The following is a 15,984-nucleotide window of genomic DNA, read 5'->3' on the forward strand; positions in this document are numbered from 1 at the left end:
TCACAAGCACTGGAGCAATATAAACAGAACAGGATTCACAAGCATTAACTAACTAAATATAACTCTATTCTGAATGCCTCTTTACATAAAAGTATCTATTTAGTGGTATGGATCAAAATTAAATGATACATTACCTGAAGTTAAAATTAAATGCAAGTAAGAACACAAAAATTTCAAATGAAAGGAAAATATACATACACCACCAACATTACTTTCTCTTCCGCTCATGCTCTGTAACACAGCCTTATCTAGACCCAGCTTCAGACTGGCTCGGTCAAACATCTCTCTCTCATATGAGTTACGAGTTACTAGTCGGTAGACTTTAACTGCTTTATTCTGACCGATTCTGTGGCAACGAGCTTGGGCCTATAAAAAATGAAGTTACAGATTCAATTTATTTTACAAAGCACAAAAGGGATTACACAAAAGGCATTTAACAAAAGAGTATTGCGATGGAATATAGAAGTATGGAAGAATTTTTAGAAACTCTTGCTACTGAATTAACTCTAACATTTTTCCAGAAATGGAGGTAGTGCTTATTAAAATGAGAAATGATTCCATAATCATCAGTAAGTTAAAATTTAAGCTTATGTTATCAGAGAATATAAATCCATGGAGAATTATTGTTTTTTAAAGAGGGCATCATCAAGATTTTATTAATTAATTTATTTTTTAAAAATTTTATTTATTTATTCATGGGAGACACACACAGAGAGAGAGGCAGAGACACAGGCAGAGGGAGAAGCAGATTCCACACAGGGAGCCCAACGTGATACTCGATCTCAGGACCCTGGGATCACACCCTGAGCCAAAGGCAGGCGCTAAACTGCTGAGCCACCCAGGCGTCCCATCAAGATTTTAGACAGGAATACAAACTCTATGAACAGATTGTTTTTAGCTGGTGGCAACTCAACCTCTAAACTTAAAACCTAACCACGAATTTCTCAAGTTTTATTCTGCTATATTATCAGCAAACTTTTCAATACATTTTAGTTAAGCCGAGTAATTTGAAGGGGGATAAAAACTTAAAGGTATCTCTGGAGACATTAATTGTACTTAAACATGGAAAGAACTAATTAATTAATATACATACAAGTTGGAAGTAGAGACCTCAGAGATTACATAAGAGCTTCATTTTCTTTTTTTTTTTTTTTTTGGAGAGGGGGAGAGAGAGAAAGTGGGGGATGGGGGCAGAAGGAGAGGGAGAATATTACACAGGTCCCACACCTAGTGAGAATCGATCCCACAATCCTGAGCTTGTGACTTGAGCTGAAATCAAGAGTCAGACACTTAATGAACTGAGCCACCAAGTGCCCCAAGAGCTTCATATTTTATTTTGGGGTTCTACGAAACTTAAAATTTATGTGATACATTTAGACTCCAAAGGTTCCACAGAATCAGTGGTCTTTCTCCCAAATTATTAATTACCTTCCCATTATCTTCAGAAGACTACATCATAAATTATGGTTTTAAAATTTATAGGTGGCCCTGATGCTATACTTTGCTGACATCTTTATTCTATATCACCTCTGTGCTCTTTACAACTCAGAATTGGGAGTGAACAACCTTGCTCCAGGTCTAGGGAAAGTATAAGAGGCCAAATTTTTCATTAGTCTATGAGGACTAGATCTACATTAGCAGTAAGTAGGAAAAACCACAAGTGAGAGGGAGAAGTTGGGGAATACCTTACAGTTTTTCTGGTTCCTCCTTGGGCTCTAAAATGTGATTTTATTTTAGATTAACTTTTAGAACATCACATGTGCTGCAGACAGTGTGAGTTTAAATATGCATCCAAAAGGCAAGTAATTATAATTTGGGTTTATCCTAGAGATTAGAAAACTACATCCTGTGGACCATATCTGACCTACCAACTAAGAATGTCTTTTACTCTTTTAAGGGACCATGAAAACAAACAACAAAGCTTGTGTGGCAGAGACCTTGTGTGATTCACAAAAGCCTAAAATATTTACTAACTGGCCTTCTACAGAAAGAGTTTGTTCCTGGTTTAATCTATTAATTTTGGATCTTTAAGATTTTGAAATAGCTTACATATAGTATACATTTATGTACAAATGAGAGGTTAATTTTTATTGTCAGGTATATTCTCAGTAACAATTTTCTATATTTGGTATTATAACTACTTACAGTAATAACATTAATTGCAATAAAGACTATCATGAACAATAAAAGAATTTCTTTTAATCTTTATGTTCTTATATCTTTCTCAAATGTTTATCTTCTGCAAACTTTGATGCTATTTGATCACTCTATAAATATTAATATTCCTGTTTCTAGAGGTCCAAGTGCTGTCTTAACTTAGATGTATATATAAATTTTTTACAGTATTTCATAAAAAGGCATAGTCTATTAGTTCTTAATTCTATGCATACTATATGATTGAAAAGATGAAATTAGGAGAAATATTTATTTTTCAGAAAGATTCTAAAATTTTTATTATAAATAAGTCATTCTTTTTTTTAAAAAAATTATTTATTTGAGAGAGAGAAAGAGAGTGTACCTGGGGGAGGAAGGGCAGAGGCAGAGAGAAACTCAAGTAGGTGCCATGTTGAGTGTGGAGCCCAACTCGGGGCTCAATTTCACCACCCTGAGATCAGGGCCTGAGCTGAAACTGAGTCAGATACTCAACTGACTGAGCCACCCTGGTGCCCCACACAAAGAAGTCATTCTTAAAAGTTAGGTTCTCTCAAATTTACACAATATACTTCAAACATATACTGTACTCAAGTAGATAAACCTATTCAGAAGATATATAATTTAAATATATTTTATTGTCATTAAATTAAGATAATTTAAACTATTTTATTAGGCACAGATATTTCTTAGGGAAACATATATGTTAGTTTATTCAGATAAGAATAAAAGAGGTGGAGTATAAAAAATAGTTCTAGGAGTGAAAAAAGAAATTTAATTCTTTTAGCCAGGGAATGTATTTACCTGCAGGTCATTCTGAGGATTCCAATCAGAATCAAAAATTATACATGTATCTGCAGCAGTTAGGTTGATGCCCAACCCACCAGCTCGGGTACATAGAAGGAAAACAAATCGATCTGAATCAGGTTTACTAAATCGGTCTATAGCAGCCTGTCGAAGATTCCCTCTGACTCGTCCATCGATTCGCTCATATAAATATCTATCAAATGAAATGTCATAAATTTAGTTAGATGAATATAATGAAAATAAAGACACATTCTATCAAATGTAAAGTCAGTTTCCTTGCAACATTATGTTTATTATAAAATTAAGAAGCAGTATCATCACAACTAGTTTGTGTGGTTTTATAATTCTTCATGGTGGTGGTGGTTAGGGAGGAAATACAAAGTAATACAAAGATACAGAATCTCTGAATTCTTGATGTATAGGTACAGTATCATCATAATGACTATTGTTCAGAAGTTGGAATTAAAAAAACACAAAACTGCCTTGCTGATCTCATTATGATGGTATATAATGACTTTTTTTTTTTAAAGCAAAGACTTTTATAAAACTTCAAGAGCTTAACAATGTCCCTGTCTCAATCATGTTTTTCTTTTAAGATACTTGAGTTTAAATTATGTATCTATCAAGGGAAAACTAGAATGCTAATCCTTTTTTTTTTTCAACTTTTTAAACAAGTCTGTTTATTGAAAGGATCTGAAAATAGCAATAAGGCTTTTAACCTCATTTAATAAATTTTCAAGATATTAACAATATTTGAAATTGAAACACTAATAATTACTTAAAAATCCAAAGTTTTCTAGAACATTCCAAAACATGCTTTAGAATCCTAATTCTTTAGAGTCATTACTCTTAAGTAATTAACTTTTAATTTCTTTCCTCATTTACATAAAATTCAGAAACTGATAGACATTAATAAAATTAAAATTTATAAAAATTTAGGAATTAGAAGGGGAATACACATGACATTTGCCATACCTCTCCTGGCTCAAGACACTCCTTTACACATATAATTTATTAGAAACTCTGCAGGAGCTCACTCTTGTCTGCAGTACCTGTGAAATGGGGTGTGACTTCTAATAACCTGACATTAACGAAATCTGGGGTTTTCCATGAAATTCATCTTTGTTTTATAAAGTTCTTTGTATCAGATCAAGGAAATGTAAGAATATTACAATTTTATCTTCTTTTTTACTTCTATGATATAAAGTTGAGAATAATATACATTTTGGAATTAGACTAAAGGAGTGGAATACTGACACTAAAAACAGAACTAGAAATAAAAAATAAAAATGAACTACACAATTTCTGAAAAATCTAAATTAGTATAGACCTTTAGTTATCTATTAAAAGAGTCAAAATCCATTGAACTAAAATCTACAGCTACATCTTTAGATTCCCTTTTAGAGTAGTATGTTGGCATCTGACTGGACAACTAATGTTCTGAGAAAATAACCTATGATAAATATCTTATTTATCTAAATACTGATCAGACAATATTGAAGATTTATTGTCATACACCAAAACAAAATCAAGCCCCACATTAAACAAATGAAAAGATTAAAAGCATGAATAAATATCAAATGGTATATGGTAAGAATCAAAGCGCGGCAAGCTCAGGTTCTAATTATGATAATGAAAGATCTGAAAAGGTAACCATTTTTTTTTTTGGAAGGTGGCTATAAGTCCACTTAAACTGTCATTATTGCAAGATTTACAGATCAAGTAAAATGGACACTAATAAATCAATTCCTAGGTCAATAAATACTTGCCAATTTACAAGCTTTTCTTAGTCTCCTTAGCTCTGTCTACTATTTGCAACATATGTAGGTTAGAAGAACACCTGACACATAATCCTAAGCTATCTTTACTCAGATTTAAGTGGAGTCTTACCTAGATAAAGATGTGAGTCAACAAATGTTACAGTTCAGTGATGCAAAATCCTTAATAGCATAAAGTTAGTATAATTCACAGTATAATTCAGTAGATGAATCATAAACCTTACCTTTTATGAATGAGATAGTCCTCCAGGATGTCAAGGCAGCGTACCATCTGAGAGAATATGAGCACTTTATGACCTCCGGCTTTCATTTTGGGAAGCAATTTATCTATAAGGACCAATTTGCCAGCAGACTGGATCATTGCTTGAAGATGAAAATCAGAAGCAGCTGGATTATATGTATCTCTAAATTCTCCAAGTATTTTCTCTTCAGCACCTGTCAAAGAAACATAAGAAGATAGCATCAATGCACAGATGCAGGCAACCCCCAGCTGCTTAAAAAAAAAAAAAAATCAAAATTAGTGCTCCTCTGCGCTTCTGTAACACATTAAATTTTTCTGATGACAGGTATACTGTTTTTATTGGAATTATTTATGTTTGTGGCTAAACACCCATCAACATCAGACTATAATTCTACTGAGGATGTGGACAATGTCTTAAAGCATCTTTTTATCTCTCCAGACCTCTGGCATAATGCCTTATATAAATTTATGTTGGCTAAATGTTTAATGAATGCTATTAGGGAAAGAATTAATGAAAATGTGGTCCTAACCTACATGAGTAAACACATATTTTTAAACAAACATTTATTATTTAAAGACCAATACAACAGTGATCATAACTGAATGGTGATCATAATTAATCTGGATGTGTCTATGGGTATCCGGCCAGCCATCAAAACAAGGAAACAGAACAATTAAAAGGGAAGTCAAGTTATAGGTCTTGTGATACATACTTCCTCCAGAGAGTCTAACCAGCATTAAAGGCTCTCTGCCTTCCCTCCATTCATCTGATCATTAAAGAATAATGGGATGGCAAGAGAGTTACTTACAGGGCTAAGAAACCACATGTCCTGGATAAAGATGGGAGTATATTCCCAGGAATTGGTGAAAAGATACACAGAGGCAATGCTAGTCAAGAACCTAACAAGACCTTAAAAAGTAACATTATCACAGCACAAAAACAGAGTAATCTGAGACCTGGACTGGAAGAGCCCAGGAAAAAAAAAATCCAGAGCCCCAAAAGTAGGCTTTGTTGTCTTTGCACAGGAGGAGGATTCAACTGGAGGAGGAATTCCAGTCCACATTAGACTGAATGCAAGTCCTGCTTCTGGAACTTGGCATGTGATCATGGGGCACCCTGATTCTGAAAACACTCATAACCCGCCCCCAGAATACCAGAGTGAAGAGATGGGCATCACTGCCTTTTCTTGTAACAGCCACTATAGCTGTAGTGTTTTTTTGCTTTTGTTTTTTAAAGTTCATGAGTACTTGTTTAAAGAAGTAAGTTTTTGTTTGCCATCCTTTTTAGCTACCTTTGATAAGATATGGATGATTACAGCACTTCCTGAGCTCCATCATAGTATTGACCAAGTTAGGGACATTAGTCTGCCCTGCTCCTTTGGACAAAAATGAAAAGTTCTTCTCCAAAATAGCCCGGTAGTATTTCTTCTGAATATTAGTAAGTTCCACTTCAATGATGGTTTCTTCCTTTGGTGCCAGCTTCTTTTCCACATCTTCTTTCAATCGTCTCAACATCATCGGCTTCAAGATAGCCTGAAGTTTCTGCACCTACACAAAAAATGATGAAAAGAAATGTAACATGTATGCACATTCAGTTACAAATACACACACACAATCACAGAGATAAGAGGTTTGATGCACTTCTTTACAAAGACCAGTGAGGATACCTGTTCCTCTGTTTTCAGGTCCCCAAATTCTTGCATAAATGTTGATTCAGAAGGAAACCTTAAAGGTTCTAGGAAGTGAAGAAGACTGAATAGTTCTTCAACTGTATTTTGGAGAGGTGTGCCAGTCAGAAGCACCTTGTGTTCCTACATAAAGCAAGAATAATCCATGTCAAACACCACAGTCTGAGAATTACATGAAAGCTGACATAGGTTATTAAATGTTTAGTGTTTCAAATGCAAGTACTTTTCTAACTAAAATTTTCAAGAGACATCTCAAAAAACATCTCTACTCATGAATCTTCATTAATTTACTTTCTCAAATTACTTTTTAAAGACTCTATCATTATTGTAATACTACACTTTGTATGTTATTTTTACCTACTCAAGCTTTTAAAAGAAAAGTTCTAAATAATTAAGAAGCCTATTTTAGATTTTTCTCAAAGAAACAGACCTTTCAAGAACAAAGAAGGTATTTGTTTCTTTTGTACTCCACCATTTTTGGTATGGTAATTTGTATATAAAATGGTTCTCATTCTTTATAATTTGGCTAATTATCACCTGACTTTTTTTTTTTGCCCTTTAATCCACCTGTGTTTATTTTAAACACTTCTCACAGTACCCCAAGGGGTCTCCAGACTGGGAGGACTGCTCCTAGCCCCCCAAGAGGCTGTGAGCCAAGGCCTCTCTGAGGCGGGAGAGAGAGCAGTTAAAATCACCTGACTTTTCATGCAAGAACAATTCTTAAATCATTAAGGCCATAATATAACAATATGAAGAGCTGACTGGAATATGCTTCTACACTAGAGCAGCATTACAAATTAAACATAGTAGTAATAGGAAATAAATATTTTTAATGACAGTACAAATTATCATTTAAAATCTAACAACATCTCTAAATTCCTAAGCTAAATATTTCTACATGTATCACTATATATGCATATATATGTGTATACTGGCAAAAGTTTAGTCTAGAAAGATGCATAACAATCTATAAATACTGGAGTGGGGAGTAGAACTGAGGTGGGCATTGATAGTAAAAAGGAATGCTTCAGTTTTATGGTATGTAGCTCTGCATATTGGAGTTACTTGTTCAAGTGTTTATATACTAATTATGTGATCTCAATTAAATGAAAATGTTAAAAGACTCTGATTTGAAATAAGCAAACACACGAGTAAGAAGATGACTTTTAAAAACCCATTAATTATAACCAACCTATGCTGAGCATGTGGAATTTTTTTCCTTAGTAATTAAAACAAAATAAAAAACAAAAAACCCTCAATTGCCACAGATAAGAATCTGATCTATACTCTAAAATTTAAAAAGTGAGGTTAGCATTAGTTCTCTGTCTCTATCTGACCTTTCACTAAGTAACTAAGACACTGCATTAAGTCAAATAATAAGTTACTTACCAGATTCATGAGTTTCAGACCTTCTAGAAGTTTACAATTTTTATTTTTTAACCTATGTGCTTCATCAATAATCACACATCGCCATTCAATTGCATTAAGCTCTCCGCAGCCACCCAGAATCATTTCAAAAGTGGTGATGATGGCTTGGAATCTGTAAGCTCCTCGAATGATACGTCCCTAGAAATTTATTATCAAATACAATAATTTGCTAGAATGTCTTCATCACAATTTTTAATTCCTATCAAATAGCATAAAAATATATCTAACGGTATCTGCCACAAAACATTTTCCACTGAAATTTTTATATATGCATACCTGCCCTTTAAATAATGAGGAAGTTTAGCATTAAAATGATTAAATTGCAGTGTTTTCAAGAATAATGCAAAAAATTATGCCAACACAATTATTTAATTTATAATTTGAATATAATTATATTCAATAATTCAATATATAATAATTCAATATATCAGTATTCCTTGATAAAATGTTTTATAGTTTTTAAGAGACATTACAAAATCTGGACAGTGAAATTTCAGCTTTAATGCTTATTACTTATAAGCTTATTACTTATGAGCAAAGTTCTGAAGATGAGGGAGAAAGCCATGTGATACCTACAGCTCTACAGTAGAAAGCATTCTTGGAAGAAGCAGCAAGTGTGAAGGCCCTAAGGTGGGAGTATCTATGGCAGTCTTCACATAGTAAGAATGTCAGAGAAGTTGAAACTCATTGAGTGTGGAGGAGATGAAGCTGTCCTGGGACTGGAAAGTTTGCTAAGGATTTGGCTCTTTCTCTAAGCAAGATGCTACTGGAGGGTTTTGAGACAAGAAGTGACATGTATTTTAAGAGTCCCTTTGGTGGCCATAGAAAAATAGTCTGAAAGAGGCCAAGGACAGATCATAGAGATGACCAATATGGGTCTGTCATAGTAATTCAAGCAAGAGATTAACATTGGAAGTCATGAGAAGTATTCAGTTCTGAATGCATTTTGAAGGTTGAGCCAACAGGATTTGCTAATGGATAGGCATAGAGTGGGATAAAAAGAAGACTCAAGTTTACGTGTAAAATCTTTTAGCTTGAACAATTAGAATGTGGTGTTGCTACCTACAGCAAGAAAATTCAGGATTTTGGACATGTTATGTTTGAGAAAACTACTTAGATATCCAAGTGGAATAGATGAATAGGCATTTGGAGAGCTCTTTGGAATTCAGGAAAGAAGTTAGAGTTGGTGATAAGATTTGGGGAGTTTCTAGCAGTATAGATGGTACTCAAGTTGTGTGACTGAATGAAACCTCTGACAGAAAGAATATGGATATAAAAGAGTCTGAAGATTGAGCCCTGGGTCACCTCCAAGTTTAGATAGAGAAGGTACAAAGGAACCAGTAAAGGGGGCTTCAGAAGGAATAGGACAGTACAAATCCTGGAATCTAAACTAAGAAAATGTTAAATGGGACTAAAAACTATAAACTATCAGGGATTAGGAGAAATTAAGGGTTAAGAAAGATTGTGTATTCTGATTTAGAGTTTAATTCCTACTTTTTTTTAAAAAGGATTTTATTTATTTACACATGAGAGACACAGAGGAGAGGGGCAGAGACATAGGCAGAGGGAGAAGCAGGCTCCCTGCAGGGAGCCTGATGTGAGACTTAATCCCAGGACTCTGGGATCATGACCTCAGTCAAAGACAGACACTCAACCACTGAGCCACCCAGGTGCCCAATACCTACTAACTTAATTAGATTAATCCATAATTATATGCAATGGCTACTAAGTTGAAAAACAGATCCAATAGATATTATTTAGAAAGGCGTAAAGTATAAGTCTAGGGCATTTATATAGCTCTAACAACCGCAGGCAGAAGGCATTCAGGTAAAGTGATATCACAGTGTTTATGAACAAGGGCTTTTGATTCTAATTACCTGGGTTTATTAATCCCAGTTTTGTTGGGATTTTGGAGGAAACTGCATAACTTCTTTATACCTCAGTTTCCTCATTTGCAAATGGGGCTAATATTATTACCTACTTACAAGGCAGGCATTACAAAGATTCAGGGAAATACTAATTCTAAAATGTCTGGTGGACTGCCTGGCACATGGCAAATACTAATAAATGATTGTGACTGTTAGTGTTATTATCTGTTACTTTTTTCAGGGTGATTCAGAAAATCTTAGCATATTTTACTACTACTATGATGTCGGGCTATTTAATAACTTGAAAAAGCAGAAGTCAAATATTCAATTCATTTATATTAAAATACACCCAAAAGAATTAACTCAAAAAGTTAAATGTGTATCTAAGCACAGATCTATGTAGAGATTTATCTTTTTAAATTTTAAGCCTGTCAGATAATATCCTTCTAGAATGTATAACATTTACCACAATATATAATATTTAATATATACTATTCAGTTCATAACACATCAAGAATCTTTTAGCTTCTTGGCTATCATGTTTATACCAAACTCATATGGGACATATATAAAAACTTTTAAACATCTCTTAAACTCCTAATATTTTAATTATACTGTCTGTAAAAAAAACGAGATTGAACTAAGTCAGTCATAATCATTTTTATGATACCATACAGCTCTTAAAATCTACAAATGTATGATTGAGAAGAATAAAACACTATGGAAGGGAATCAAACTATAATCTGAGATGTCAAAGGCTTGAAAATACAAAGGTGACAGTTTCATTAAAATTGAGGAATAACTAAAGCGTTATATAGATGCTTAATTTCCTAAGAATGTAACTGTTTCAATCATAAAAGTAAGAGGGACAATGAGGCTGAAGGAACTAACTTAATTAATTCATTTTCAGCTTCAAATAGGTAGAAAATCAGTTGCTACTGGGAAGAAAAGCAGTAGAAGGCTATGCATATTACCTTACTTCAACCTGCATCATATCACATACATGGCCATACGTTATAATGATCCTTATAAAACAAAAGAACTAGTGAAAGAAAAATAAATTATTAAGGTGCTACTGAGGTAGAATGTTAGCCAACAAACCTATTCTAATTAAAACGTATACGTTTGTGTGAACTATGTTTTTACTGATACTATTTCTTAATAAAATTCTTAAAGAGTCCTGTAACCACTCAAAACTCTAATTGGTCCTTAATTGCTTTCTTAACTTTCTGCTAGAAAATTCATTATTATAATGCTAACTCTTAATTTTATGATGTGTGTATTTAGATGAAAAATAAGAAATCTCCAACTAAATTTCCTCCTAAAGAGGCCAAAGTAAAATGGAAAATGTGCCTTTAGGATATAGAGGAGAAGAAAACCACCAAATCACCAGAGCACTGGAATAACCAATTCAAAAGGGAAAATGATAGAGAGGTATGCCTGACTCTGCATACAAAACAAATAAACCAAACTTAAAATATGTCTAAAATCAAAGTCCTTTGAACATGGAAAAGAACCTATGGTTTTATCTCAGTAAGCATTTAAACCCACAGTACTCACCAGGGGTGAAGATTTGAATTTTAGAAATGGAGGGAAAATAATGGAGGATGATCAAAGAGACAGATATTTTTCTAAAAATAAATTTAATGTGTATTTAAAAGCAATGAGTAAAATTATTCTAGTTGAAAAATTAGGGATACAATCAAATTAGTATCTTTGTATAGATCAGCATACTTTATAGTGAACCGGAACATCACCCTAGTTCCTTGTCATTGTTTTCTTCAGCTACTAAAGTTTATTGTAAAATAAATACAATGAAAAAAGAGATCGAACCAAGATGTACATAGGCAAATAAAAACCATCTCAAATTTGAAAATAATTAATACATAATAATTGGCTTTTTCAAACTTGACCTTTCAAACAACAAACAAAATCATCAGTAACACACCTGTGAGTCCCTGAAGTACATCTCATATTGCTGTATCATTTGTCTGCTAATCAGGCTCCCATGATAAACCACAACATTAATATCAGTCCATGTACGAAATTCTCTCTCCCAGTTTGCAATGGTAGAAAGTGGAGCAATAATCAGGAAAGGTCCTCTTATACCAGTCAGAAGGATTTCGTAGAGGAATGTAATTGATTGAATGGTTTTGCCAAGACCCATTTCATCTGCTAAAATGCAGTTTCGTCTGAAATAAACAAATATATCATCCATGTATACATTGGATTTTTCTGTACACTACAATGTTTTTAAAGATAAATATACAAAAATAACCAAATATCAAGTTAAGATACTTGCATTTATAAAAACATAAAAAGTTGCCAAAGTGTACACTAAGCATACTATTTTGTAAAAATAGGAAATTATAATTTTATTATAATCCTGCATAGGGAAAACTATAGATTTTTGTAGCTCCAAAATAAAGATATCACCCATTAGAGGCATGATTTTGTTAAAGAATGAAACAGCACAAGTAAGGCAAACTAAACATATTTATTCAGGAAGCACTTATTAAATACCTTCTATATCTCAGGGAGAGTATGGGAAGATGGGATACAAAAGAAATAGGGCATATTCTCTGCCTTCCAGGGGCTTGTATCTATTAGAAAAGCAGACATGTAAATAAATAAATAAATAGTCATGCAGTGTGCTATCACAGAAGTGCAAATAAAGCACTGGTTTCAACTTTGGCTGGGCACTAGAAGAATCTAAAAGCCTGAAAGAAGCACAGACACAAAGGGTTCTCCCATACACATTATGATTCAATGTGTATGGAGTAGGATAAAAGCAGCTATAAGCTTTTTGTTTTAAAGTTCCACAGATGATTATAATACATGGCCAGTTGAAAATCCTCAGGGTTAAGTTTATTGCTGAAGCTCAGAGGAGTTAGTGTCCACTTGTGGCAAAAAGAGATGAGGAGATGAGATCATTTTCCAAAGAGGAGGTCCATAATAGGTAGGATTTTGCCAGAGAGCTCAGCAAAGGAGTGGAGGTATAAAGAACTCAACACGGAGACTAAAAACATAGTTTGGAGATGAGGGTGAAAGGAGGGAGTATTACTAAGATACGAAGAGGTCAGAAATAAAGAGGTTAGACATCATTCTGTTATGCAACAGGAATCACTGAAAATGTTAAAGAAACCTGATGCAATTGGGTTTGTGTTTTGAGGTTTACTTTGGCTCCACCATGGCTATTAGAAGGTGAGGTGCCTAGAAGCTGGGACACTAACCAGGAAAGTACTGCAAGAATGCAGAAAACAATGGCGGGCACTTGGACTAAGGGAGGAGGACTAAGAGGAGAGAATGGATTCCAAAGTTAATTATGACTTAGAATGATTTAAACTCAGTGGCTTACCAGATATATGGGGTGTTGGATGAAAGTCAGATTTCAATCTGGTTGACTTAAGTGAATCATGTTTTTTTTTTTTTTTTTAAAGTAGGCTCCACACCCAACGTGGGGCTTGAACTCATGACCCTAAGATCAAGAGTTGCGTGCTCTTACTGATGAGCCAGCCAGGCACCCCTGTATTGTGTTATTCTTAGGTGAAACACAAAATATGGAGGAAGAACAAGTTTGGTACAGAGGAAACAGGAAATGATAAGGTTAATTTTGAATTTTGTGTTGAAAGAATTGGTGAGATAGACTTTAAAGTAGCAAAGGGCAAAGAAAAATATGGCCTTGGATTTCAAGGCCTTAGAGATTAAGAGATGAGACTATTAGGATGTTATTGATAAACAAAGGCAGAGGGGGTGTGGAGTAGAGCTTATGAAGAACAAACCTGTCCTAGGAGGAGAGTGCAACAGAGAAATGTTAGAAGGAAAAGCAATACTGAAAGGCAGGTAGAGGAAGGAAAACCAGCAGACCCGAGAGTCACAGGGTCTGGAGACAGTCCCACTGTGGAAGCTGCTGACAGTGAGAATGGGGGAAAGTTTACAGAGTGAGTGACTACCTACAGCAGCAGGGAAACAGCAAATTAGGGCTGAAAAAATACCCCATGGATTGTGAAATAAACCATTTTAAAGATACAGAATCAAATACAGTCAACAGGTTTAAAGCTAGTTGATGAGGAAACGGAAGAGCTCCTGTAGGCTGTTATTCCTAGAAATGACAGAGGGCTCAAGGTCACTAGAAGGAAAAACAGAGCCAAGAAGAGGGAGTTTATCCTTTTCTTTCTTATGTTTTTATGGTAGGTTAAACTGATCACAGAGTGAAGGGACAGTACTAGTCTCGAGACAGCTTGAAGATGTAAGAGCGCAGGATGACAGCTGATGGAAGTGAGGCTCTGAGAAGCCTGGAGGAGGTGTGTGTCAAGAACAGAGGTGGCACATTAATCTTGGTAATGGGGAGGCACCTTTAACCTCTGGTACATGAGGATTCCTAAGAAAGGCTAAGAATGGAGATACGTCTGTCAGGCAGACGAGAACTTGAACAAGCTCAACCACTGGCCCTAGGCTTCTCTATGGAGCAGTCACGTGGAGTCAAAGGGTAGGGCTGTGATAGAGAGCCCGAGGAAAGTGCTGTAAGTTTAAAACAAGCCATGTAGGAAATGGGAAAGGGCAATGATGAGAGGATTTAAGCAAAACAGTTAACTTTTTTACCTGGAAGGGTCTCTTGGGAAAAATGATGGTTAACATTTAGAAAATATAAACTAGGGGGAAGAGAGCTGGGAGGGGTTAACATGTTCCCCTACCCTCAGGTGACTGAGTCTCAGGACTCACCATCACCGAGTCTAATACCTCAGAGAAGAATCATGTGAGAAGTAAAAATATGGAAGAATGACTGTGAATAAAAAGTGTCATCAAACTGTTCTATTATTACTAATAACAATCTTGGCTTGCTCTCTCGTATATGCCACTATGCTTTCTCAATCATTTTTATTTCCATTTTATACTTCTTTTGCAATTATCTTTTCACTGCAAAAAGTAAAATAATGTTCCACTCAGCATTTTGAACTTGGAAAATAAATAATTAATAAAGAGGTAAATTCATTACTAGGTTCTTATATTTTGATTTCTATTCCTCATCAACTGCTAATAATCTGCTTCTCTGAAGACTTAACAGACCTACCTAATTCATACTGATATTATTGCTCACACTTACTAACTAGATTCAATTACTGGCAGATAGCAGTGTAAGTTGGTAAGTTGAAAAATATTCTGTAACATAACAGATGTTTTACAATGTTAAAAAAGACATTTCAGTGTTTATTACTAATTATCTTATCAATTTTCTTCTATTCTGATTGGCGTACATCTTTAAAGGAAGCAATTAAAGTTAAAATCCTAAATTATAATTTGCACATCCTTCTGAGGTAACCTCACTTTCAATAACAAAGACCCCATGACAGTAATAATATAGCAAATCAGTACCTATTTTACTTAATATATTTTGACACACATAAAAAAAGCAACACAGTAAATTTTTTTTCTATTAAGATATACTACATACCTATTGTACCAATTGAATAAGAGCCAGTTGAGTCCTTCCAGTTGATATTCCCTGAGTTGATTGCCATTTTTATAGTCCCTGGATTGATCAATTTTTTTCCAAATATTAGCAGGAGGACGATCCTTTGTGGAAAAACAAAGAATGATGCATTTCAGATTTTTTAATCTTTCATAAAACTCATACATGATAAAAGCATGCTTTTAAAATAATTAAAGGAGCTAACATTATATAGTATTATGATGAAATGTTACAAACATCTAAAGGCCAAATTAGTTCTGCACAAACTCTTCCAGAAAATTGAAGAAGGCAGCATACATTCCACTAATTCCACAAAGCTCAGGTACTAAAATCAAAGATATTACCAAAAACCCCTCTACACACCAATATCCCTAATGAATACAGATGCAGAGATTCATAACAAAATTTTAGCAAATGGAATCCAATATATGAAAGGATAATCCTCATGACCAAGTAGATTTTTTCCAGGAATGGAAGGTGTTTAAATTTGAAAATTAATCAATGTTGATCAACAAAATAAAAAACAAAAATATGACAATCTCAATAGACGCAG

At 34.2% G+C, this 15,984-nt stretch overlaps 1 protein-coding gene across 17 annotated transcripts in view; it reads right to left on the reverse strand.

The window, feature by feature from the left end:
* Window positions 1–15,984, reverse strand: part of CHD9 (chromodomain helicase DNA binding protein 9) — a 218,108-nt gene that overhangs the window by 58,545 nt on the left and 143,579 nt on the right. For all 17 annotated transcript variants that reach the window (XM_072750228.1, XM_072750223.1, XM_072750224.1 and 14 more), the window contains 8 exons: window positions 15,414–15,535; window positions 11,910–12,153; window positions 8,055–8,231; window positions 6,645–6,788; window positions 6,270–6,525; window positions 4,961–5,171; window positions 2,956–3,151; window positions 199–366 (listed from right to left, as the gene is read on the reverse strand). In XM_072750228.1, the coding sequence (XP_072606329.1) occupies window positions 199–366; window positions 2,956–3,151; window positions 4,961–5,171; window positions 6,270–6,525; window positions 6,645–6,788; window positions 8,055–8,231; window positions 11,910–12,153; window positions 15,414–15,535 (1,518 nt within the window). The remainder of the gene's footprint in view (window positions 1–198; window positions 367–2,955; window positions 3,152–4,960; window positions 5,172–6,269; window positions 6,526–6,644; window positions 6,789–8,054; window positions 8,232–11,909; window positions 12,154–15,413; window positions 15,536–15,984) is intronic.

The sequence above is a fragment of the Vulpes vulpes genome, chromosome 2 (genome assembly GCF_048418805.1).
Source record: "Vulpes vulpes isolate BD-2025 chromosome 2, VulVul3, whole genome shotgun sequence".
NCBI classification, from domain to species: Eukaryota; Metazoa; Chordata; class Mammalia; order Carnivora; family Canidae; genus Vulpes; species Vulpes vulpes.